The following is a 27837-nucleotide window of genomic DNA, read 5'->3' on the forward strand; positions in this document are numbered from 1 at the left end:
CGCTGCTTCTTTATTGCTGGTGGCTTGTTAGGTTTTTCTACACCGGCTCGCATATTGCATTTGGTTATTAATACTGAGTCATGCTTCTCTGTCCAAAGTGTAAAATTTTAGCTATGTATTTTTGTGCAACTCTCAGAGGCCTTTGAGCCTCAGGTGTTCAGATACCACAGTGGAAAGATATTATTTTTTGGAATTGTTACTATTTCCCAAACTTCCATAGTGTGCTGGGGGGGCAAAAAGATGAGCAAAGCACAATCCAGTGATATAAGATCAGGATCAGGGACCAAGGAATGCCCTACATTCTAATTTATCCTCTAATGCTGACTGCTCCCCAAAAGCCTCACTGGGAATCCTGAGTTTATTTTATTGTATTCAAATGAGTACAATGGAAAATTAGCAAAACAGTTTAGCTCTTGCTAAGTGGCGGCGGTGAGTTTGGGTAATTTCTACCAGTAGTAACTGACTCAGTAGTAAGTACCAGTTCTCTGTCTGACAGATATTTTAGGGATTTTCCTCCCTCCTTCTCCCATTCATAATCAGGCATGTCTCATCAGCGCTCTTTGGTCAGGACAAGCAGTGAAGCAGCCACATGAACCCTGGAAGTCATGGATACCGAACTCAAGCATGACCTCAGGCTGTGGTATTGTAATAGAAGGAATTTCCTTCTTTTTCCTCTCACCCTCTTCTCCCTTAGAGGTGAGTCACACCTTTTCCAAGACTGTCTGGGGCATAAAAAGTCTCTCGACGGGCTGGGTAATGAGAAGGTTATTATAACCCAAATTTATTATTAATTATTATTATAATAATTATTTGTATACCATAGTTTCTAGGAGCTCTGGTCATAACATCATAAATGTAACGCTGGAAGGACCTTGAAAGGTCATCAAGTCCAGCCGCCTGCACTGAGGCAGGACCATGTATATCAAGACCATCTCTGACAGGTGTTTGTCCAACCCGTTCTTAAAAACCTCCAATGATGGGGATTCCAAAACCTCCCTTGGAAACCTGTTCCAGAGCTTAACTACCCTTATAGTTAGAAAGTTTCTCCTAATATCTAACCTAAATCTCCCTTGCTGCAGATTAAGCCCATTCCTTCTTGTCCTACCTTCACTGGACATGGAGAACAATCAACTGCAGTCCTCTTTATAACAGCCCTGACCATATTTGAAGACTGTTATCAGGTCCCCCTTCAGTCTTCTTTTCTCAAGACTAAGCATGCCCAGGTTTTTTTAACCTTTCCTCATAGGTCAGGTTTTCTAAAGCTTTTATAATTTTTGTAGCTCTCCTCTGGATTCTCTCTAATTTGTCTACATCGTTCTTAAAGTGTGGTAGCCATAACTGTACAAAATACTCCAGCTGAGGTCTCACCAGTACCAAGCAAAGTAGGACAATTACCACCCATGTACTACGTATGACACTCTTGTAATACACCCCAGAATAACATTACCTTTTTCATAATTGCATCACATTGTTGACTCAGATTCCATGTTGTGATCCACTATAACTCCCAGATACTTTGCAGCAATACTACTGCCTAGCAAGTTAGTCCTCATTTTGTAGTTATACATTTGATTTTTCCATTCTAAGTGTAGTTCTTTGCACTTGTCTTTATTGAATTTCGTCTTATTGATTTCAGACCAATTCTCCAATTTGTCAAGTTTGTTTTGAATTCTAATCCTGTCCTCCAAAGTGCTTCCCAGCTTGGTATCATCTGCAAATTTTATAAGCATACTCTCCACTCCTTTATTCAAGTCATTAGCGAAAGATTGGATAGTACCAGACCCAGGACTGACCCCTACAGGATCCCATTAGATACGTTCCCCCCCAATTTGACAATGAATCATTGATAACTATTTGCTGAGTATGGTCTTTCAACCAGTTTTACACCTGCCTTATAGTAATTTCATCTCAGTCAGCTGTACAGAAACAGAACAAAAAGATAGTCCCAAAAGAATTCCTGCTGTGCTGTTGGTTACTGCACCAGTCATTCTTTGTTAGGAAAAGACCTGTCCTATAAATACAATGCCTATCCATAGCAATGTGCAGCTCACCTTTAAGCTAATCAAGGCTGAGAAGATTATTATACATGTTTAGATATAGTCATGGTTTGTAATAGCAATAATGACCTCTTGTCTTGACAGGTATTTCCTAATAGTCAGTGACTTCACTGTGAGCCCCCCACTCCCATTATTCACAACAGACAGGTAATACCTGACAGGGTCTAAATAATTTCCTTACTCATACCCATCTTCACTCTTCCTTCCCTCCAGGGCTAAAATCAAAGGGGAGCAGTGCCACTTGCTGCTGCTTCTTTTACATATCAGGTACATTAGATAAACCACACCTCTAGGTCTGCCCTGCTTACCAGGTAAATCACTTAGGACTAGATCCACAAAGGAATTTAAGTACCCAACTACCATTTAGGTGCCTAAATCCAAAATGTAGATTCCCCCAAAGCCCCGCTCATCTGCCTAACCCTGAAGGCATTTAAATTCTCTATGGTGCCTAAGTTTCTACTAGCAAAGATCTCTAGGCACCTAAATTTCTGCTGGTGGGCATGAGCCCAGTGAGCTTCTCAAATTAGGCATTCCCCTGCCTCTCTCATCTATGGGGCTTGCCTACCAGATTGGACCCTGCACAAACCACAGCTGAAGGAGGAGCCCCATTTTACCCTATTTCCCAGGAGTTAGAGCACGCACCCAGGATGTGGGAGATATAGACTCAAGTCCCTCTTCCAAAGCACACAGAGGGTGGACTTGAACCTGGGTTTCCTGCATTATGAGTGATTGAGCAAAGGACTTGCTTATAGCGGGAGGGGGCACCACCACTTCCTCAGTGTTTTCTGAGAAAGGACTGTGTTGCATAACTCCAGGAGAGGGTTCGTGGCTGTGAATCCCAAATAGACGACGGCCCAGAGTTAGGCACCTACGTCTCTTTGTAGGGCAGGTTTTAAGCCCCATCCATTACACTGGCATTTCCTACTGGCTAGGTTAGGCAGCTCCCTGCTCATCTTGCTGGCTTTTCCTATTCTTAGGCGCCTAACTCTCTCCATGCCTTGTGTAGGGAGCCTGTGCAAATAACTCCAGGCTGCAGATTACACTAGGCAGCAGGGCACCTTAAAGGTGGAACTGCAGTGAAAAAAGTAAAAATAAATCAGTTAGTTTAATCTATATGGGGATTACCCTTTTCCCAAGCACAGTCCTGGCTCAGTGAACACGGGGCAGAGAGAAGGGGAGGGCATATGGATGCCTGAGTCCCACTTTCCTCCTTAAAAAAATCCATTTTTTCTGTGATAATATTCCAGATTTTGGGCCAGATACACCAAGGTGCTGAGCAACCCCAGCTCCCAGAGAAGTCAATGGGGGGTGCTCAGTACCCTGGGAAGAGTTCAGCGCTTTGGGAGATCAGGCCCTTTATTACTACATGACATTCCATTGTGCAGGATTCTGTTACACGTGTGTGTACCTTTAGGTTGTCAGCTTTCTCGGCAGGAACCTGTTGTTTGTTCTGTACAAATCACTTACACAAACAGCAATAATGGGTGGCTGCTTTGTTTATGGTATGTTAGAAGGTGGCAATTGGGCTTTTCCAACACACAGTTTTGAGAGTATTGCTTTAAAAAAATACTTGGTGCTTATTAATTAACATGATATGTATATAGCATGATAAATATAACTGACTCTTTACAAAGAGATACAAATTACAGATCTCTGTTTTGATGAATTTACAGTGTTAGGCCCCAGTCCTCATATGAGTAACTTTACTTATGCGAGTAGTCCTGCAGTCCTGTGGTCAATTACAATGGAAAAATTCACATGCAAACCCAGATTAAGGCATATTAAAGCATTATAGGCCCACGCCTAAGGCCCCATCCCCTGGAGTCATGGGATTACATCAGAATCTAACCTTTCATTGAAACAACTACACCTCTACCCTGATATAACGCGACCCGATATAACACAAATTTGGATATAACGCGGTAAAGCAGTGCTCCTGGGGGGCGGGGCTGCACATTCCAGTGGATCAAAGCAAGTTCGATATAACGTGGTTTCACCTATAACACGGTAAGATTTTTTGGCTCCCGAGGACAGCGTTATATCGAGGTAGAGGTGCTTCTCGGCTCTTTGAGCTCTGGTCAAGTGTAGTTTCTATCAGGGTTACCAAGCAAAGCTTGAAAATGTGAACCAAGTATAACCAAAGTAGTGACGCTACTTGAGTGTGCAGAGAGTGTGAAACAATAGTTATGAATGGGGTGAAATGCCCATGCATCTTAATGGAGTGTCAACTCCACAACCTACTCTTCTGGGGGACCCTGCCAGCAGAGAGCTTTGTGTGGCAAGAGAAGAGTGGTCCTGGCCCACCTAAGCAGATACATCCCAGCAGGTGGGGTAAATACTGGGAACCTCCATCTCCACCTGTACCTGTCTTGGGGGTGAGAGAGAACCCACACTGATCATGAAAGGGGGGACAACTGTCATTCCTGGCAGGGGAGAGATGAGGGCCCCGTGTTGCTGCCCCCTGCCTTGCTGGAAGGGAAGAAAGCCCCCACTCCCCCATATCAGTGCCACTCTAAGTGAGAGGAAGAATCACCAGTGCAAGGGCAGGGCCATGCGGGCAGAGCTACAGCGCCTAGGGCACCCGACTGCCATTATTCACCCCGGGTAGTTAATGGTGCAAATAAGGCCTGAGTTAGAGGTACATTTGTATGGGTGTATCTGTGGGTTAGAGGTGTAACTTTGTACTAACGTAGTTAAACCAGCACAAATGCAGTTATACCTGTATGAGGGTGCCTTCTTGAACTGGTGTTGTAATCCCTGTTAACACCACTACATACGCACTGGGAAGGCTGAACCGCTTTAACTATACCCGTATAAACAGGGACAATTTTGGTGGGTAGACCAGAGGCTGGGACACTTTTCACCTACAGGGCACCTGACAAGCAATTAACGATTGCGTCATGTTTGTACTTAATTAGTCCTGTCATTAGTTAAGCACGCGGCTGTGTGTGTGCGGGGAGCAGGACAAGCCACAGGTCATAGCCTGCCCCCGGGGTTTGCCGGCAGGCAGCTGTGCTTTGCAGGGCGAGGGAGGGCTGAAGCCCGCTGGCCAATTAATCACCGCCCTGCTGCTGCGCGGGGAGGAAAAAGGGAATAATGCCCAAAAACTTACAGCCCCGGCGCCGAAATGCCCCGCGGTGACTCACACGGGGCAAGCCCCGCTGCGAGCGGCGAGGAATTTCTCCGGCTCAGACGTACTGGGATGGGGGGCGGGGCCATGTGATCTGCCGCAGCGGCGCGGCGCGGCGCGGTGCGGTGCCAGGGGCCGGACTGCTCGCGCAGCGCCACCTAGGGGCCTCTCTGCAGCAGGGCAGGAAGGCGGCAGCTGTTCAGCGGCGTGTCACATGTCGGAAAGTCCCTGGCGCTGGGGGTGGAAATCCCCACTCTGCTGGGGCTTTTTTCTGTGCTTAGTAAAATAGAAAGGAAAAAACAAGAGTCTTTACTCCAGTTTATAGCCAGCGCAGCAGCAGCAGCAGGGAGGGGGCGGCTGAGGGAAGCCCAATCAGGCGCTGCTAAGGAGCCTGATTCTCTTGCAACCCCGTCTGGTCGGGCATTCATGGCTGCCAAGCTTGGCTCTGCCCTAACCTTGGTGCATTGGATTTGAGAAGGATTTTATCCGCCGCGCTGCGCGTTTGGAGGAGCCCTTCTGCAGAAAGGTACCAGGCTCTGTGCTGCTCTTTGCAACGGCTTTGCTTGCCGGCTCCGTGATGGCTGCTCCGGAGCACCGAGGGGCTTTGGGGGTGGCCCCGGAGCATGCCCTGGCGCGGATTTCTAGCTTGTTTCTGTGGGTGAGGGTGCAGTTCAAAGGGCCGTTTGGTGACTCTGGAGAAGATTCGCGCGGTGGCAGCAGGATGTCGCACAGATCGAATAGAGCTGTGTTTTAATGCCCCCCCCCCGACCCCCACCTCGGGAAGTTTGGTGTGTTCTTAACTTAAAAAACTTCGCTGGCCATTCCAGAACGTAAATACGAGGAGGAAGGGGGATTTGGAGAACAGACAGACGAAGGGGCAGGTATACGTGTAGTTATGCACTGACACACCGTTGTGGTGGTGTAAGTTACATAATTATTGATGACAGCTCATGTAAGTAGTTATGAAAGACCTATTGTTCTGATTGTTTTAAAAACTTGTATAACTATTTGGTGGGTTATGGGATACTAACGATGGATGAGGAGAAGTGGATAGGCTATTATCGTCTTGTCTACACTAGCAGTTTTGTTCTAATTTCCCACCATTATAACACCACTAATGCAGTTCCACTGGTGAAGTGTTAGTGTAGACAGGTTGCCATTGTCATTTGGGCCTGCACTGGGTAGAGTTCAACAACACAGTGGGTTGTCTACACTGTTGCTAGGTTGCAACAGTGAGAAATTTTGAAGAAAAACAACCTGCATGTATACATGTCAAATTATGCAGTACAGAGCTGGTCTGCAAACTCAGAGCCAGGGTCTGTTCTATTAAAACCTTACAGCAGAAGTATAATATATGTAAACATATGCTTAAACCTTCTATTTGTGGTTTTTTTTTTAAAAGCACCTCCTTGTTATTACTTAGTAGTTCTGGGTTTCTTTTAAAAATAAGAATCTGGCTTTATTTACATAGTGCATTCATATATAATACTTTTCACTTACATAGCATGTTCTATCTGAGCCCCTAGAATGGAAGTTGCTAAACACTTACTAATTTGTACTGTACTTTATAAATATCAGTGAATCAAATTTCGTATCACGCTCATGAGCTAGGTAGGAAACTGGCAAGACAGGATAACTGAACACTGTATAAATTAATAGGAATTTTGCATGGAAAGGGGAGCATAGTTGGTTGTTTACCTGTACCCAGTTCTGTAAAGTGTTCTTTCCTTATTCCACCACTTGCTGTAAAGCATACTATGATACTTTATGAAGATTAAAAACAGTTGATATATATCAGCAATGACAATTTTTGGTATTACTTTGGATAAAAACTAATAAAAAAATCAGTGTTACAGTGGTTAGCAATCAGAGATGTTACATTTTTTTTTGGTTTATACACTCATTACCTAAAAGACTTATAATGAAGTTGTTGGCCAGCCCATTTTGTTTGGACCTGGTATCCCACATCCTGCCACCCAGTGGCCTAGGGAGGCCTTATTCTGTTTTCTCTGCTATTATATTTCTGTTAGGTTTACAAATCCTGCTGATGCCTGAAAACCAACTTTTCACCTTGAAACAATGCCCCCTCAATCTGCTAGGTGAATTACACAACCACCCATTTGTTTCTTTCACAATCAGACCATCATAGTGCACCAACAAGCCAGATCCAGCTAGATGTTGATTGCCTTGTGTGAGATGTAAAATACCCTCACCTCCTATTCTTTTAAAATTGTTATTATTTATTAAACGTTGACAATGTGCCATGCATTGTACAAGGCCCACACAAAGACCATCCCTGCCCAGCTGAAGTCAATGAAATTTGAGGGTACTAAGTATCAGGCAAGATTACCCTAATAATACCCAGCTGTTATATACCACGTTTCATCAGTAGATCTCAAAGTGCTTTGGTTGGTAGCATTATCCTATCCCCATTTTACATATGTGGAAACTGAGGCACAGAGCAGTGATGTGACTGGCCCAAGGTCACTCATCAGGCCCAGGGTAGAGACAGGCATACAACGTAGATCTCCTGAGTCCCATCCAATGCTCTGTGTACAGTTACATAAATATGAAAAGTATTATTGAATACAAAGACTGATTTTTAAATAATTTTCGTTGCTCTATTTCACAGAGTTCTTACAAATGACTTAGATCAGATTTTTTTATTTGTTTTTTAACACCTGAAGAATTTTCTATGCTTTGGTTTCTTTGTCTTATCTGGGTGTAAACTTTTTGTTTTGTTTTTTAAATTGTACTATTTTAAGCATTATCTTTTTTTTTAAAGAATCGTTCTTTTTAAATTGACAACTAATAATCATAACTGGCACAGACAGCAGTTTTCACATGTAGTGGGGCGTGGGGGGGAATGCACTTAGAATAAATGGGAGGTGGAAATCTAGTTCTGAATAATCCATAGATTTAATGTACCTTCTTTAGTGATAAACAAATTTCATGTTCCATTGTTTCTTAATATTGGAAAGATCCATTTCCAGGGCCCAAGCTTGCAACACATAATCAGGTGAGGAGTTCTTATTCATGCAAAAAATTCTATTGACTCAATGAGTCTTTTGCGTACGTAAGGGTTTGATGGATCAGGAATTGGAAGCTGCTGAAGAGGGTAAAGAAAAGTACAGCTGGGATTACAGTATATAATAAATTGATGACATTTTAATATTTTGTTTATATTGTCTCATTCCATTCTTAACTTTAAAAATTAGTATGATGTGGAAAATAGGTGCAGTTCCACTGATGCTCAGGACTGGGGGAAATGGACAAGATAGGAAATGAGTTAGTTAACATATATACCTTATAAAAACATCCAGTAGTGTGTATGTTTTTAATACGCAGTCTTTGCTTATAAAAGGTGCCTTCTTTGCATGTTCCAAGACATAATGGCCCTGACAAATGGCCGAATCTCCCACCCCCATTTGTATGAGCAGAGGAGATCCTGTGTGGACAGAATTCCCCCGGGTTGAGCAGAAATGGGGTATACAGCTTTTTCAGCATCAGACACCCCACCACTTCCACCCAGGAGTCCATAGAAGCTCTTATAAGTGTGCCCACCGAGGTCTTCCGTCACAGATTCTTGGTAGGGGATGTACAAAGCAGCTCTGGGCAGAGCAGTTTGGGGCAATAATAACTGCTAGGCAGTTCCCTTCTTAGCTATTGACAAGCTGCAGGGGAACTATCTCAGTGGCAGCTACCAGATACAGGCAGATGTAGAGGGAGGCCAATATATGTAGCTATGTGGAGAAGCAGTCTTCCATGCAGGGTATCTTTGCCTCTTCAGATAGGGGGTTCCCTTCCTGGTGTATCTGTGAGACTGTAATACCTTTCCCCCTGCTTGCTCTGTGCCCCTCCAGGTTCTTATCACTAGAAAGGAGAATTTCCTGACAGGTGAAGTTTGGTTTTCATTTGCCATTGGCCCCTCTCTGTTTGGCCCAAAATTAGAAATCACAATATAGGTGTCATATTCTTTTAGGACATTTGATGAGAAAAGACTTGCTGAGTTCTCAAGTGCTAGAACATTTAAGGTTTATATGTATTTACTTTCCTAGAAAAAGGTTAATTTTAAAACATTGAATGGGGGTGAGCACTGAGCGAACCAGTGAAAGTACATGCATGTGGATGTACTCTGTGTTCACACTTGGCTCTAGCCTGATACTGTGAAAAGACCTGATTTGCCTAGAATAAGCGTGAGACGTCTGGTCCCCAGTGGAATGCCATTCAGATCTATGGGTTTATGTTCTCCTCGCCTTATCCAATGTGATGAGGAAAAGGGCAAACGGCGGTGAGCATTACTTGCCCCACAATGGAAAAATATTGGGTTTTTTTGAGCAAAGTGGAAATGCTTCTTCAGCTCTGTTGATTTACCATTGAGTAATAATGGGCCTCTAATTCCGTACCTCCCCACACACACACGCATGTGCCTCTGCAATAATTCTAGCATTAACATAACCTAAGGAATGTTCCTCTTATGTAGGTGTCTTATTCAATACCAGGTGCCTGCCTTGTTAGAAATGCTTCATTTGCTACTTGGTTAGTTTTAAACATCATATGAAGTTATAAGCCTGGGCTGGGTGCTAACATAACTATTCTAGATGTCTGGGCACTTTTTAATATTGCACTGTGCATCACATTGCTTTATGCATGCTCTGCTACTCATGTGTAAATCTGAAGTGGTCAGAATCTGTTTTCTCTGGCATGTGGTTAAGTTGAAAGCTTAAAGTATGCTTAAAGTTCAGCAGGTTCACTGGAGATTACCCTGCTCCATTGTTAATTAGACAAAGCTCTTGTTGTAATTTCCCCTCCTTTTGATCTCCCCTCCTCTTCACCCCACTTCCATTTAAACTTCTCCTTTTAAAAGTGCTGTAATTTCATTATGAATATATTCTCTTTTTTTTATTTATTAAAGAGAAGACCGAGTAAAGAGATTGTGATTAGTAGTTGAGGATCTATAACCGAGTAATGCTAGGAGATTCTTGGGTATGGATTTCATATTATAGTGCTCACCGTGGACTGTGTGCTTTACAGACAGAGTTGCAAACAAGATCTCTTCCTAAAGAATTTGCAATCTAAATCTCGATACTAGCAAGAGTCCTGTGATGTACATTAAGTGAGACTAAAAGAATTGTCTTTTTTTCTTTTTTCCTTCAGGTTTCTTCTCGGAAAATGGCTTGCCAACAAGTTCTTCCCCAAGCTTTGTATCTGAGCAATATGCTGAAAGCCGTGAAGATTAGGGAGAGAATTCCTGAAGACCTTGTCATACCCACCAATGGAATAATTCATCACTTTAAAACGATGTACAGATACACAGTAGAAATGTTCAGAATGTGCCAGTTTTGTCCTCCGTTTCGGGAGATCCTTCAGAAAGCTTTAATTGACCGATCCACCCAGAGTTCGCTGGAACATCAGCGGAAGCTGAACTGGTGCAGGGAAGTTAGGAAACTTGTGCCGTTAAAGACTAATGGTAAGTTATGTGTGTGTCACTCCACTAGTATTAAGACAGGGTCATAAGGATGTAGCACATTGTGTTAATAGGCTTGTAGTTTGCATTGCTAAGATAAAAACATAGTTGCTTTATTAAAATAAACATGTCTGTTTTTATTTTAGCAACACAAATTAAAATCCTATTAACACAATATGCCAAACGAATTCTTAATCTCTTAAGAATGCACAGTGTACGTCACTGGTATATCAACAGGTTGAAAGTTTCATGGATGTTTAATAATACCATAAATCTTTGGTATGGTAGAGTGATATGTCCTTATCGATGAGGACCTCAACTCTTACAATGCTGGCATTTTCCATGATGCCTTCTAAGGACCTAATTCTGAAATAGTAGTTAGTATAGTATTATGACCCCTCATCATTGTAGTTTGCAGGCTGAACTCAGTTGCTAATGATTTTTTGGTATAACTCTAAGTACTGTATCAGTTGGAGTGTCTTAGATTTCCAGCCTTTAGCTCTCTGGCTGTGGAGTCAGCCCCTGATTAAGCTAACTAATGCTGAATTGCATTATGGGATAAGAGGGCTTTCTTTTCCCCCCCACTTCTTATGCATAGCTCCTATTTTCATTAATGACAGGTACATACATGTATCAAAGGTGCATAATTTCCCTTGATTTTAAATGAGAGTTAAAGAAAAGTAGCACGTGGTGCTGCTTTTAATATATTTTTATATTATTTCAGGGCCTTAGGGATGATTTGGGAGAGGTGTTTCATAAATGTGTGTCTTATAATATCCCCTAAAGAAAACAGGGCAAATATAGTAGATCATGGGGCTAGAGTCCAAAGATTTTGTGAGCAAGAGACTTATATTTAAATTAATTAGCGGTAAGTTCTAATGGATATGAGAGTGTGAGCTGTGAAATATTGCGTGTTCCTCAATCATTTCTTTTCATATGGACATACATGCACACTGCCCAGTCCTGCTAGTTCATATTTCTTTCTCAAAATCTACAGTGTCCTATTACTGCTACTCTTCCTACGTATGATTAAATTTTACAAAGACTAATACAAATTTAATCATGAACATAGAAGCATCATCTAGTGGTAACTAACACGACAACTAAGAAAACAATATAGGTCTGTAACAGAAACCCCAATGCCACAATGAACCCCACATAGATTGTCCACTGTACTTGCACAGAGTTCCACTGACTTCTGTGAACCTCTGCCTGATGTCCGCGCATGTGGAGCTCATCGCAGGACTGAGGCCACATTTAGCACTTGTTGCAGCATTTTGCAAACATTAAATAAGTAATCTTGTCACAAGTGTTGTATCACACAATCTATTTTATGCAGTATAATTGTAGCCACGCTGGTTCCAGAATATTAGAGAGGCAAGGGGGTCCAATAAAAGATATTACCTTACCCACAATATATTTCAGTCAAACAGATTTACTAAGAAAATGTATAATCTAGTGGATTGCTCCCTGAAATGAATAGAAACATTTTAGGCCCAATTCTGCTATTAAAATAACAAGAAGCTGCACAGCACCCACTGAATACATTTTACTGGCTTGGATCAGGAGTGGAGGACATTATTTGAAATGGAAATAATACAGTGGTTTCAGGATGTGATTTATATACCACCTGTACATATGTGTACTAGAGGCATTTCTGGAATGTTAAAACTGCCCCTTTTTTAAATTGCATTGAGTTCAGTCCACTGCTCCCAGGTCAGGAGGGGCTGTTGATACTGCAAGGGATTGGGTAAGAAGAAATGCATCTCGTTACCTTCTGTGGTTTATGCAAAATCACCACCACACAAGGCCTGTTCAGGACAAAGAAGATAAACAGTGTGGGTTGGAGGGAAGGATGCTTCAGAGTAGGAGTGGGGCTTGCAGGAACCCTTAATTTCCCTGGAAACAATGTTAAGTCTTAATGAATGGAACAAGTTTTTCACATAGCATAAAATTTTTTTTTAAGGGAGCTGATTTACTTAACCTTTAGACGTGTACAGAGTGAATATGACAGTTCTTTTAGTCGAAGACAGATTTGCTATTTAGAACTCCTTACGGTTGCAGTTTTTTGAAAGCCAAGGAAACAAATGCTTCTTCTAGGATTTTGGTAACATTAACTTTACCTAATATGTACAAAAGAGTATATATCTGGGTGATTCACCATGTATGCTCTGAGGATATGAGAATGGAGTAAATGAGGAAGGGAGTAGGAGGTATAAAAATTGAAACCATGTTTTAAAAAAAAATTCCAGTGTCTATTGGCTGTAGAGATTTCACTTGTATAATGATTAGGCAGTCATTCCAGCTCACCCTAACCACACCCACTTGGAAAGTCCAGTATGTACTTCATAGTTCAAATGTGAATACATCAGAACAAGAAGTACAATAGCTATTGCTCAATTGCTAGTCAAATAACTTAACCCTGGGGAATTCCAAGTGTTGCATAGGGAATTTTGTACTGGTGGTTCTCAATAAAGAACTGAAAGTAAGTGCTAAAATAAAAAAAAAAAATTATCTTTGCTCTCGATTTTGCAAAGGGAAAATTTTAACAGGATGTATTAATTGTCTTACTTTTATGTCAAATTTCTTCTAGTTCAGGCAGAAGACTTTTCTGTTAATATTGTGTATTTTTCCCCTGATTGAGCCCAAAATGTGTGGTCTCATTTTAAAAGAAACTTTGCAAGAGGAGGTTAGGAAATCAGAAAATGAATTTCACCCTATTCAGAAGGTCTGAAATTTATGCAGCAAGTCTGTAACCAATTACAAGTTTACAAAGGATTCATAAGTTTCAGGGTAGCAGCCATGTTAGTCTGTATCCTCAAAAAGAACAGGAGTACTTGTGGCTCCTTAGAGACTAACAAATTTATTAGAGCATAAGCTTTCGTGGGCTACAACCCACTTCTTGCATCCGAAGAAGTGGGTTGTAGCCCACGAAAGCTTATGCTCTAATAAATTTGTTAGTCTGTAAGGTGCCACAAGTATTCCTGTTCTTTTTAAAGGATTCATAGAGTGCTCAAGATCTTGTGCAGGAATTGTGCATGGCTTTGATTTGATTAGGCCTTTGGAGAACAGCAGTCATGAGAATGGGAAGGGGTTTAACGCTCCTAATGTATTTAACAAACTGAGACATTGGAAAATAATCTGAAATAATTTCATGTTGGTATCTTCAGGATTTTTTTTTTTAAATACCACAAATACAAATTCTTGGTGCTTTGTTAATTTCTTTGTACTACAACATTGCAAGGAGGCTAATGTGTCATCGTGTCCTTAGATGACTTAAGGACCTTTGTAGTGAACAGTAAATCCCAGGCTTGAATCCAAGTGGTGTCCAAGAATAGTTTCTTTGTGTCTTCCTTTCAGGATACCCTTGGGGAGGAAGAAGGGGCATGTGGTTAAAAGCCCAGGATTGGGGGAGGGGTTAAAAACGGGTTTTATTCCCAGCTCTTAACATACTTTCTTGTGTTTACCTTGGGCAAGTCACTTAACTGCCCAGAGCAGGGGTGGGCAAACATTTTGGCCTGAGGGCCACATCTGGGTATGGAAATTGTATGGTGGGCCATGAATGCTCATGAAATTAACAATTCAGAGATATTCAAACAAACTTTATTTACTTCGTTGTGATGGTATATTTATAATTGTATCACAATAATTAAACCAAACTTGCCTCCTTTCCACGCCCTCTTTAATTAATGTGAACAATGCAGCTGGCACTCCCTGGCCAACTACTCTTTGTTTTATCCTCAACAATGGAAAATTAACACTACTAAACAGCAGAGCACCTAAGCTAACAAGTAGCAGGCACGTGGGCTTGCACATTCCAGGCTCTGATGGCACATTTGGGTTGTGCAGCCGCAGTATCATGTGTGCCCTCATGCAGGTCCCACCTGAACACGTGGGAGCGTCGGGCAGGCAGAGCAGGGCAAGCTCCCAACCCCGCTCCCGGGGGACGGATTAAAAGGTCTGAGGGGCCGGATGCAGCCCCCAGGCCCTAGTTTTCCCACCCCTGACCCAGAGCCTCAGCTTCTCCTTCTGAAAAATGGGATAATACTTTCCTGCCTCTCCGTGGAGTTGAGGCTTCAGTCAATGATGTTTGTAAGGTATTTTGAGATCCTTAAATGGAAGGGGCTATGTGTAAGTAAAGACCAAATTATTATTTTATTTATTTATCATTTTTATTCTGTCTTTCAAAAAGAAACCAGTCTCTGACATTTTTCACCAACCTGACATTGAACAATACACTTCAGTATTAGAGTGAGAGGTGCCCTAGAAAAGCAGCAGAGATTGTTTCATGTAGGTTCACTTACAACTTTCTTTTTGCTTTTCCTCTTGACAGGACTCTTCTGTCATACATAACAAAGCAAAATGCAGTGCAGTGTCATCCATTATAGTTGAGCCCTAGACTGGCCCTCCCGGTTATGCAATATTACATTTTTGGCACATTCCCCAAATCTGGACCAGTGTGTTTTCAATCCCTGTCTTCTATGTTGCATCTTAAACAAGTGTAAATAGTGCTTGTGGAGCAGAGGAAATCCCTCTGTTTACTGGGTTTATTTAATATGTTCTCTTAAGCTTTTAGTTTTGTTTAAATGTATGATTGATTTATCCTTTTAGAAAAATTTAATTATGTATGAGGTATTTGCAGATAAAGCAACATGAGCTAAATTTTGGGGTTATTGTAATTTTTCATCCTTTTGCCCATCAGTGTTAAATATAATGGGCTAGTTTACCCAAATTGGAGCAGGAAAGGTGGGATTTATACCTCCCTGCCACAGCCTGTCCCCCTGCATCCAGTGGAGAGTCAACTGAGGAGGGAACGGGTGGTAGTTTTTGGCATTCCCTCCGTCCCTCCCTCAGGGTTTTCCTAAAGAGAGGGGCTCTAATCTCCACCTTAGGAACCCCACTAGTGGAGGCTGTTGAGAGGAATTCAGGATCAGGTCTGAACTATATAATTTGGAATTTGTTCATTGTGTTTTATGGGCCAGTTGCTCCTTTTTCTACTTCTTAAGGAATTGTTTTTTTAAAATTAACCAGTAACTTTTCCATAGGTGATGGTAATTGCCTCCTGCATGCTGCATCTCAGTACATGTGGGGTGTTCAAGATGTGGACCTGGTCCTGAGGAAAACACTGTTCTTCGCTCTGCAGGAAGTGGATACACGCAACTTTAAGCTTCGTTGGCAACTAGAGACTGTTAAATCGCAGGATTTTGTAGAAACAGGACTCCTCTATAACACCAGGGTAAATTAACTTGACTGCATAATGCTATGACATTGGGGTAAGCTAACTGGAGTGTGAAGTCTTGGTTAGGTTTGCTCGGGTGGGACTATAGGCTGAGAAACAATTATGACAACAATCCTAAGAAAATAAAAAGGATTGTATGTAGATAGCTTGAGTAACTTCTTCTTTGGAAGAAAAGGAAAAAGATAAATATCTTGGGGACAGGTTTTGACGTGCTGTGCTGCAACCAGTTCTTGAGCTACATGTCTGTGAGCTGGTGCTAACGAATATTTAATTATTTCCTCAGAACTGGGAAGAGGAATGGGAGAACCTCATCAGAATGACATCCCCAGAAACATCAGTGGCCCGAAGTGGGCTTCAGTACAATGCACTGGAAGAAATCCATATATTTGTCCTTGTTAACATCCTCAGAAGGCCGATCATAGTTCTTGCAGGTGAGTCCTCCATGCCAGTTGCCTTTGATGATCTAATGTTAAGGACGGTTTCAGAGTAGCAGCCGTGTTAGTCTGTATCCGCAAAAAGAACAGGAGTACTTGTGGCACCTTAGAGACTAACAAATTTATTAGAGCATAAGCTTTCATGGGCTACAGCCCATTTCTTCGGATGCATAATGTTAAGGACGGTATCATTAAGTGCAAAATATATATGTCTTTGTAAATGTTCTGTTGCAGTGTTTTAAAACCCTAGAACTAAGACATTACATTTGTCATAGTTGAAAGGAATTTGACCTTACTAATATTCAGTATTTTTTCCTTAAATAGATAAAATGCTGAGAAGCTTGGAGTCTGGTTCAAGCTTTGCCCCTCTGAACGTTGGTGGAATTTACTTGCCTCTCCACTGGCCAGCTGAAGAATGCTATAGATATCCTATTGTCCTGGGCTATGACAGAATGCATTTCACACCACTGGTCACTCTGAAGGACAGCGGGCCAGGTTGGTTGTATTTAAATTATCTACTTGGGCTGTATGTAGGATTTGTATGATTTTTGGTATTTGTGTATTTGCTTCTCGCCCCCCCCCCCCTTTATTGACAGTAAAACATTTAAAATATTGTCTGATCGACTGTTACCTTTAAAATGAACACAACAAATGTAAATGAGATATTCCTATTTAAATGTTCGACAGAGTCTTCAAAATATAAATAGTTTACATGATATATATATATATATAGACCTGCTAGGGCAATGGTCCCTAAACTGTGGGGTATGCCTCCTGGAGGGGGTGCAGAGGAACATTTTTGGGGAGCACACAGGGGCCTGGGGCAGCCAGTGTGTGGGGGGCGGGGAGGGAGCACTGCTCTGCCTCCAGCTCCAGTCCCGCACCCAGCCACGGCCCTGGCTTTGGTTCCCAGCCTCAATGCTGGGCTGACCCTGGCCCTGCTCCCGGATGCATCTCCTGCTCCTGCCTTCCTGCCCTGGCCCTGCTCACGGCCATGGCTCCCACTCCCAGCTGCAGCTCCTGGCCTTGATCACAGCCCCAGCAGCAGCTCCAGGCACAGGCTCAGCCCCTGGCCCTGCTCCCAGTCCCGACTCCCAGGAGGGGGGCACAGACAGATTACATTACAGATAAGGGGAGTGGGGACCACTGTGCTAGGGCTTCCAGAGAGGAATCAAAGGTTGCATCATATGGAGCCAAAGTACCTATTGCTACTAAAGCACCATTTAGTGGATGGCTAACTATAGATGGGTTCAATCTATAGCATTGCCTTTGCTGCAGAGTATTGAAATTTATTGCAATGCACTGACTTTAATTGTGTGCCCTGCAGCAGAGGAAGCACTTTTTAGGGCCCATCTACATCATGTGGTTGGGGTTAGTGACATCTGTGTCCATGTGTTTTTTGTTTATCCTGTTGTGGATGGGACAATACATTTCTAGATCCATACTGAGAAAATTGTCCTGTAATAAGGTTCAAGAAACTAAACCTACTGTCCTCTCCACGTTAAGTATAAAAAAATGTATTAGGACATTGAAACACCAAATGGTTCTCAGCATGCCCCAGTGAGCATCTTCATTCCATCTGACTGTTTGGGAACACAGATGTAATCATGCATGCTCTTTACAGGCACTATTGCTGAATTTCAGAATAGACAAAATGAGGGGATGATATTTGATATGATTATCATATTTCACGGTTATTCCCATTTGGTAAAACTCATCCGTTTTGTTTCACACAGAAATCCGGGCTGTCCCACTGGTCAGCAGTGAACGAGGCAGGTTTGAAGACTTGAAGGTGCACTTTCTGACAGACACTGAGGAGATGGGAAAGGAGAAGCTACTGAAAGAATACCTGATGTTGATAGAGATTCCAGTGCAAGGCTGGGACCATGGTACAACTCATTTAATTTATGCTGCAAAGTGAGTGGTGTTCTTCTCTTCCTACAGCTTTATAGTTGTTGCTGATAAAAGTCTTATAGGATAATGTATTCAATCTTTTATTTCTTTCTCAGCAACATGCATATTTATATACACCATTATGAAATCATGTCCCCAATTAATAATAATAATAATAATAACAATAATGTACCTTTTGTGGCATAAGACTCTAGCTTGAAGCAGGCTCAAATTTAAATTCTGAAATTTCCAGTTTTCAGTTTCAGAAGGTAGTTAATAAATTTAGTCCTGTTGTCAGCCAGGTAGCTAAAGGGGTGTGACTGAAAATGAGAAAACTCAGAAATAATAATTAAATTCTCACATTCTTATTTAAACAGCTTTGGGGCAAATTGTGCCTTGAAGCACATTCATTACATTGGGGAAAGTGTGCAGCTGTTGTGACCAAGTGCATGTGGCTTCCGGCATTCTGCTTGTGCAGTGCAGCTGCAGGCAGGACACTGGGGGGGTATAGTGTGGAGGAGCAGGAGACTGACTCCATGCCCACCCTCTTATGCTTAGTATATGCCCCTTTGGGTGTAGAGGGCTTTTGGCTGTGCTAACCTTCTCCTTGCTCTGAAGGCACACTAACAGCAACATTCTGCCCAGTTCCTGAACAGATGCATAAGGGAGAGACTCCCTGCAACCTCCCTTTCACTCCTGTCCCCTTGTGAAGGAAGAGCTCTTTCTGCTCCTGAAAGGTTCTGGATTGACAGCCTTGAAAATTAAAATCCCCCACCCAGGTGCAGCATGGGCAGTAGTAAGACCACTTCCCCAGTTTTGCTGGGCTCGTGTCCCAACCCTGTACTGAATGGATCACTTCTTCACATTTGCTCAGTTGTGGTCTCTAACATAATTGCAGTGTGGTTTTTTTTTGTTTTGTTTTTTTTGTGATGTGGATATTAGACAAATAGGAACTTCTCTGAGCCACCATCTGCTCATTTCACTTAAGCAGAATTTCCAGTTTTAGATACAAAGCAAAAATGGGAGTAGGTGTTTATAAAATATATACCAACATCTTTAGAGATGGAAATTGTTTGCAAAGTGGGCTGGTGGGGCCTACAAAACTCCCAGTTTACTCTGAGCTGAGCCCTGGAGTGCTGGACTTCAGTGGCAGCTAAGAGTTTGGAGTTTTTTAACATCAATTTACTCCATCACAAATTAGCTGTAATGTGCCTACTACTAAATGCTGAAAACCACATTGGCCAGCATTCTAAGAATACTATCAACTAGGATTGTATCAAACCGCTTATTTAGAGGTGAAAGGCTCCATTTAACTTTACTAGACACCTAACTTTCAAAATAGGTCACTCTAAGCTACAATTTACCATCATGTATTTTTAATTCAGCAATATGGATATGTAATAATTATCTCTTTACCTCCTTAAATTTACATTTCCTCATCCAATGTTGCTTGTATTCAATACCATGCCCACTCCTTGTCCCTTTCAGACACTGATATACATGTTGATTGTTTGTTTTCTTATTTGGCCTTCAGGTTAGATGAAGGCAACTTACCCAAAGAGATAAATCTGGTGGAAGATTACTTTCAACTGGTACAGCATGAGTACAAGAAATGGCAAAAGAACAATACGCTTATTACGAGGGAGCCCTACACCGGGAATATACTGGAACTGTCCTTACCCCAGTTGTCTCTTGTAGAGGTGAAATGTGAAACTCCCAATTGCCCCTTCTTTATGTCTGTGAACACCCAGCCCTATTGTCATGAGTGCTTTGAGCGGAGGCAACAGGGAAATAAACCAAGGAGACCGAGCGCCAAAACAGCATCTGAAAAGTCACGGACGACTGGAGCAGGCCCATCTAGGGTTGAGTTTTGTGAGCCCGGGGGAGGGCTATCTGAAGAGCCAGTGACAGGGCCTCATTCTGCACCTCCAACAGCTCCAAGCCTTTTTCTGTATAGTGAAACCACCGCTATGAAATGCAGGACTCCAGACTGCCCTTTTACGTTAAATGTGCAACACAATGGACTCTGTGAACGCTGCTACAATTCCAGACAGCTCAGTCCCTCTAACAACTTGGACAACCTGCGACATTTAAACAGTGTGACATGTAAAATCTGCCATCAGGACACGAACAGGACCTTTAATGGCATCTGCACCTCTTGTCTCAAAAGGACTACAGAGCCGTCAATTGCCAATCCTGTCTTCCTGCCTTCATTCCATCGGCGATCTCACTCCGACCCTTCACAGCTATCCCAGAGCTTCCTCCAGCATTCCTGTCATGCAGCACCCAGCAACGAGCTGGAGGAGCTGTCTTCTTCAGAAATGCTTCAGGTTCCTCACAATTCGTTGGAAAGGAATGGAAGTAGCCAGTGCAGAAAACCTGGCTGCACGTTTTTTGGGACTCCTCAGAATGAAGGGTTTTGCACTCTATGCTTCTTTGAGTACAAGGAAAACAATGGTAAGTGAAGCTAGTTTTAGTTCCCTAACACCTTAGCTTCAGGTCATTGTCTCTGAAGATACAGCGTGTTTTTGTGTGGGAAATGGGGTGTTGGAAGGAGGTGGTGCTAATACAAAAATAAAAAGGATGGGCCAACCAGTAGTATAGAGCAGGCATTATGTGATGAGAATATATCCTTGACACACTTATTTTTGTGTAAACCATGGTACAAGATAAGGGTGGGATTTTCAAAAGCACTCAGGATTGGCCCAGTTCGGCTCCCACTGAAGTCTATGGTAAAATTCCCATTGACTACTGTGGAAGGAGAGGTAGGCCAGCACTGAGTGCTATTGAAAATCTCACCCCCTAAACCACTTTTCAGTTGTGTTTTGGTGTGAATTGTCTATAATTAAAGTGCTTTAATGTCAGAGGGATTAGGAGTTGTAGGAATCAGTCAAATACCACTTCATTGTCACTGCCTAAAGTCAGGTTTCGTTAGTAATGCAAGGGCCACATTCATCCTTGATGTAGCTATTGACGTTACCTGTGCAAGTTAAGTAAGAAAGTCTCTGTAAGAAATGTGGTTATATTAGAAGATCAGCAGTCACTTTAGTAGTGGTCATGTTTGGGAAGTTACATTATTCAAATGTACCTCTTTTAACCATTTTTTTATTAGTGCTGTGTTTTATGTGAAGTCAGGCCCTCATATGGGCAATATTCTGTAGCTAAATCAAAGGATACAGTCCTTACCCTGTTACTACTCTTCTCTAAAATGAGCAAAGAACTCTCAGGGGTAGTACCTGAGAGATGAATGTAGGAGGGGAAATAATGCATCTGTCTTGCAGAATAGCTCACTGGTGACACTAGTGGACTATAGTCTGAAACTTTTTCACATACCTTCAAGTTATGGAAGCTCCCTGGTAAATCATGTGGTAGCAGTTGTGTGCTAGTAGTTTATTTTCAGAGGTCATTCACAACATAATTTTTTCCTGTTATTGTGGAATACATCATACACAATCTGTATATGTAGGCTTTTTAATAAACCAGTGAAATGTAACCCATTCATTGCTGGTCCTTTGCGCTACCATTTCTATTTAACATTCCACTGAAATTGAGGGGGAATATTGGGATCCTGGATCCATTGAAGTCAACAGCAAAATTTCCCTTGACTTCAGTGAGGTCAGGTTTATGCTCCTGGTCCTTTTAGCAACTGTGATCTAACTTAAAAGTACAGAAGGAGGCAAACTTTGAATTGCTTCAACAACTTTTGATTTAAAAATAAGATTAGTAGCCACCATTATTTATATATCTTAAAAAAAGGTGAATCTGTTCTGAATATTTGGGGTGGCCTCATACCTACTTGAGGCTAGATGACTTGTTTTGGAGACCAAAGAATTCTGTGTTTCCTTTTCTGTCATCAAAAGTGTTGTGCTCATTCAAATAACCTCTCTCTCTCCTTGCTTTGTATGGTAGGCAGTGCCTCACTACTTCATCAGAGAAGGTCTCAAAGGAATTCTTCTGCTTCTGGTCAGCCTGGGACCTCTGCTGCCACATTCCATAACACCATTTCCTGCCTGGGGCGAGAATGTGGCACCCTGGGCAGCAGTATGCTTGATGGGTATTGTCAGAAATGTTTTATTGAAGCACAGACTCAGCGATTCCGTGAAGCCATAAGGACTGAACAGCAGCTAGTGGTACAATCTGAAGTAAGTGAACATATGGGAATCTTCCCCCAATGTTGAACCCTGTACCCTTCAACCTAATATATCTTAGTGAACAGTTTCAACTGTAGAATAGAAAATCCCCATGTTACTGCACCTCCACTTTCTGAAAAGGAAAATTTTGAGTAAGGCTGGGTCTACACTACCCGCCTGAATCGGCGGGTAGAAATTGACCTCTCGGGGATGCGACCTCCCGATGGGACGCGACAATTGATCCCCGAATCGACGCTCTTACTCCACCAGCGGAGGTGGGAGTAAGCGCCGTCAATGGGAAGCCGCAGAGGTCGATTTTGCCGCCGTCCTCACAGCGGGGTAAGTCGGCTGCGATACGTCGAATTCAGCTACGCTATTCGCGTAGCTGAATTTGCGTATCTTAAATCGACCCCTTACCCCCCCCCCTTCCCCGTAGTGAAGATGTAGCCTCAGTCACTATTCTGCCTTCCAGAACTGAGCACCAGGGAGGTGTATAAGTCTTTCCCATGTTACATCTACAGCAGACACTGTGGTGATGAACACCACAAAATATCTTGCAAGAGCTTTTGTCCCATTAGCATGAAAAGCCTTGGAGCAGTCCTAGAAGAACAGCATCAGTGGCTACAGATTTTTCTTTCAGAGTGATAGCCGTGTTAGTCTGTATCAGCAAAAAGAACAAGGAGTACTTGTGGCACCTTAGAGACTAACAAATTTACTCCTTTGGCTGTGTTGCTTCTTTTATTTTCATTTTTAAATGAAATCTCAAACCATTTCACGGTTTCTAAAATCTAGTACAACACATCAAGTTTACTGTATATAGGAGTTAGCCTTGCTTCATATTGATTCCAAGGTGGGGGAGAAGATTTTTCAACCATGTTCAGTGTTGCCCTAACTCTGCTCAGATTTAAGTATATGGGAGTTTTATCATCGAGTTCACTAGGAACAGATGGGCCAGTGCTGAGTGCTTTTGGAGATCTCCCCCTTCACCCCTTCTCCCCCTGTGAAACCACATCAGGCAAGTTAGTCAGCTTTAATAATGTCCAGCAGCACCTTTATTTAGTTAATTTGGAGGGGGGACGGGGTGGAAGTGTTGAGTAGAGAGTTTTCAGGGAGGAAACTTTTTGTAATAAATGAAAGCCTTTTAAGAGTCTGTCAGATAAATCCTGGCCCATAACAAGCTTGGAGCTTTGTGTTCTACTGTATTCTGAGAAGAAGGAAGTCTCTACCTAGAAATTGAAAAGACTGGTGCTTTGGAAATCAGATTCTTGGAAAGCTCTTGTAAATAGTGCTGCAGCACTTCTTGCGGCCACTGTATACTGAACAAACCTGAAGTGGCTAAATATCAAAACATAGCAGCGTCCAATGCAATTAAAAGCCACTTATGCTGCCAGCATTGCAACTGACAATTTTTTTAACCTTTACAGAGAACTGGGCAACACAGAGACTTACTGGTATCAACAATGGGGAGCCAAAAGCGAAAGTGTTCCACGGCTTCTTGTAGGAACAACTTAGCCTGCAGAAACGATGAGCTGTGTCAGGAGTGCCAGCGAGTTCAGTCTGGGAATCCTAGAGGGCCAGCTGCAGAAGAGCCTCCGAAACAGTGCTGCCGAGCCACTGGCTGTGATCATTATGGCAATAATAAGTGCAATGGCTACTGCAATGAATGCTACCAGTTCAAAGAGATGTATGGCTAGCGGAGAAGTGCCGGCAAAGAGCAAGGAAGCAACATCTGCTTCTACCTCGCTGAAATGGTGCTATGTCCAAAACACTTAAGAGGCCAGCCATGGCAAGGTCCATTTGAATGGTGTGACATATATATGGCTTTGGGGGGAAAATAAGCTGTCTGGTTTTGTACATATTTATGTCCATGGGTATGAATGAATATCCACTTAATACAAACACTGCATACATGGACCAATGAGAAGTCAGTCTGCTTTCTGCACAGAGAAATCTTGCAGGAATGATCTGCTATAATGTTGACTCCAAACTCCCTCTCCTCTCGGATTTCAAAATCCCTAGAGTGCGTACTGTGGCAGAATGAAGCATTTGAATACGGAGGACTTTGTAACTTTGCCTCTGCACTAATACCTCCCCTGCACCTTGTCAGAACTGACCATTCAGAGTGCAAGGACACTCAACCAATGTCTGAGATGCAGAGCTTCTTGAATTGGCCTACGTCAGTGTTTTGCTCAAGGTGAGGCTGGCCCTTCTTGAGAGGACTCCATTCTCGTCCAGGGGAGTCTGGTGCAAGCTGGGGGTGAGGATGTAGTTAAGAAACTTGCTTTTGCTTGGTTGCCTTCGTCTAAGAGCTCTGCCTTGCATGTAGAGTGTTCTGGTTGGTTCTGCATTTGCTGAGCTCTGGGCAGAAAGAAGTCAGAAATGAAGGACAACTCGCTGCCTGCCCGGTCAACATGTTTAACCAATGTACCTCCCTTTCCAAAACACAAAAATAATAGGGACCCAACAAGAAAGCCCATGACCATTGGCTACAAATGCATTTATGTGAAGGGAGGTCTGAACACTCCCCTCCCCATCCCCTAGGGAAGGAAATGCCACCACAAGGTATGAGAAACAGCCCTAGGTTTTGATGCTGATGCCAAACTGACCCTGTCTGCTTTGGTGTAGGAGGAAGCACAGTAGCAGTCAGGGCTGTGCAAGCTGCTCTTTTCTTATTTTATTGCGCCTCCCCTTCCCCCCCCCCCATTTTTCTGGCATCAAGGGCCCGATCCTGCAAGATGATGAGCGCCTCTTGTGCAGCGTTGGGAACTGTCACCTCCTGTTTTGGGAGTAAAGGGCACAACACATCTCAGGATTGGGCCCTGATTATCTCTGCAGTTGCTGGTCAGATATATTCTCAGATGTCTTCCAGGGTATCTGTTTGTTCAGCTGAAGGACTTTATTTTATTTTTGTAACACTTGGTTTTCTACAGCAGCAGGGTATCCTGGTCGTAATATATACGTACAGACATTCATGAGATCCAGCCCATGCCCTGAGAGACCAGTTCTGCCGCTTACTCTTTCGTATGTTAGAGATTACTTTGTAACCAACCCCAAAATGTAAGGAAGGTTTTAAAAGTAAGCTCCATGGTACACAACAATGGCCACTTTTGTGGCTCCTGTAGCTGCTGTCCATGTCTAATGATTGCGAGTTTGTATCCCTCCTGGTTTTAGAATGAGGTTGGGATTTACATTTGCAGGAATGGTATGGCCTGGCTTTTGTTGCTGCTGTTTGAGGTTGGAATCAAAGGGAGCATTGCCATGGACTTCAGTGGGGCCACGATTTCACTCCTGGAGTTCAGGCCTCCACTTCTCAAGCTACATTTTTCTTTAGCAAACTTGTCTGATTGCTGTACCAGAACTGCTCTTGTTTCCCTCTGCTTTTCATCCCACCCCATCCCTCAGTTTTTCAGCTTTTATTGCTGCTATTATTTTGGAGAAAGCAGCATGTACGACAGCTGCTCTGATCTACTTTTCAAATGGAATCGTTTGCTATTGTGTCGTTATTGAACTTTTTCTATATATATTTGTGAACTTGTACAATAAATGTGAAACTTAAGATATTTATATTATTCAAATAATGTAACTTGAAATTTGCACATTTTAGGAATTTTTTTAGTATAATAATTTACTCATTAACTTTGACTAAGTAAATGTATAATTGCAAAAAAAAATTCTCCAATATAAAGAAATAAATTATTGAAGGATTAACTTTTGATATTTTACATTCATGATTGGTGGGAGAAGAACATATAGTTAGGTGCACCGGCACTGATCCAGGAAAGCATCTCTATTCAGGACAGCCGTGCAGCACGTGCTTAAAGTTAAATTTGCCCTGAAGCGTAGTCCTGAACAAGACTTAAGAATGTGCTTTCCTGAATTGGGACCATGTAGCCCAATCCTTTTGAGGAGCAAAGTGCTATTGCTGCTGAGCATACTCAAGTGTTACTGAAGTCTGTGCCCTTGCAAAAAGCACTCCAGCCTTTCAGGATATTGCACGTGAAGCAAACATCCATAGGGATGTGGATCCTGAGTAGCTTCAGTTCTCATTGAAGTCTGTGAGAGTTCAGGACCTGAACCCATGGTGAGTAATGAAAGCAAAGCTCAGAACAGTTGGTCATGTTGCTTGGAACTTCTCAGCCCGGGAAGGAAGTTCTTTCAACCGAAAGCATTAAATCCCCATGATATATTCTCTGCAGCTTTTTGGGCCATTACTCATAACTCTAAAGTCACATGAAGTTCTATATCACTCTGATGTCTCTTATGTAAATGACCACATACTCTGTCTTGTGTGATCTCGTTGTGGGGGAACGACAAAGCAAATATATTTTACACACTGTGGTATTTCCCTAATCTTCTTGGGGGAGAGGGGGGGAGATTTTGATCATCTGAAGCTTGATGACCTCTGCCTGAGCACCTAGTATTTCTCCTTGGGCTTCTATGCTTTTTCTTTCCTGTACTGCAAAAGATGAAAATAGTTGGGGTTTCTCCCTTTTTGACCACTACTAAAGATCTCTGCTGTTAGATGACTAAATAAAAACCCTAGTTTGGCCAGATTTCTTTTCTTACCAAAAAAAGTAACCCGTCTTTTGTAGCTTTATAAATCCCTGTAATACGGTGCGACACAAGTCATTTTTTATTTTTGGTAGGGCCAGGGTGCCCTATTCCCTACACAGTGATTCTAACGTGAGTCAAGCTGGGAAAATGAATGGTCAGCATGTTAGTTGTGACCTTGAGGTTAAACACCAGCAGACATGGCAATTCATTGTGATGCAATATTATGCTAGTTGATAACTTCTGGTCCAGAAAAGAAGAAGGTCACATGCCATCCTTTAGCCTAGGTCACAGAAGAAATGCTGGTGTTGATATTTCACTAGGCTGCAAGACAGCTTTCAGCGTGCTGATCTAGGGTAATGGACCATTTAGGCAGAGAGAGGAAACAGTGCAGTGAGACAGCATGAAACTACATGAAAGAAATAGACTTCACTTAACTACAGTTACTCTTTAACACTGATATTCCAAAGGCCCCACTCAGGGTCACAGCCACATTGTGGTACTACCAGGCAAATAATTTCAGGAGAGGTGGCCCCTATCTTGAAGCGCTTGCAGTATAAGGGCCAGATCATGGCTGAGGTAGTACACCTACACAAGAGCATAAAACTTCACATTTTTTTACTTTGGGCCATAGAGCCATGGGAGTAGGGGTAAACGGGTTTGTGTCAATACTTCCCATCATCACCTTCAGCCAGTGGTCAAATGTCTTATTTAATTAGCTGTCTTGTTATAGTCCCCATACACCTCAGTGCAGAGACTGTCGTTAATCCATTAGCAGTCTCTGAAGTTAAGGATTCTGAAAATCAGGAATACAATCAAATGGAAATGAGTGAGGTGTGTTTGTCTGACTGAGTTAATCTAATGGTATGCCTGACCTAATCCCAACTACCTAATAATAATAGTAATTTACACCATAGCAGTCTTTCATTCTGAAAT

At 42.5% G+C, this 27837-nt stretch overlaps 1 protein-coding gene across 1 annotated transcript; it reads left to right on the forward strand.

Annotated features, from left to right (window-relative positions):
- The first annotated feature begins 5492 nt into the window (after window positions 1-5492).
- Window positions 5493-26058, forward strand: TNFAIP3 (TNF alpha induced protein 3). Its single transcript, XM_005280341.5, has 9 exons — window positions 5493-5713; window positions 10345-10657; window positions 15700-15890; window positions 16177-16324; window positions 16652-16822; window positions 18064-18244; window positions 19755-20677; window positions 22130-22362; window positions 23775-26058. Exons 2-9 carry the CDS (start codon window positions 10360-10362, stop codon window positions 24042-24044), a joined length of 2415 nt encoding a protein of 804 aa, XP_005280398.2. The 5' UTR covers window positions 5493-5713; window positions 10345-10359; the 3' UTR covers window positions 24045-26058.
- The last annotated feature ends 1779 nt before the right edge of the window (window positions 26059-27837 follow it).

This window comes from Chrysemys picta, chromosome 3 (genome assembly GCF_011386835.1).
Source record: "Chrysemys picta bellii isolate R12L10 chromosome 3, ASM1138683v2, whole genome shotgun sequence".
Lineage (NCBI taxonomy): Eukaryota > Metazoa > Chordata > Testudines > Emydidae > Chrysemys > Chrysemys picta.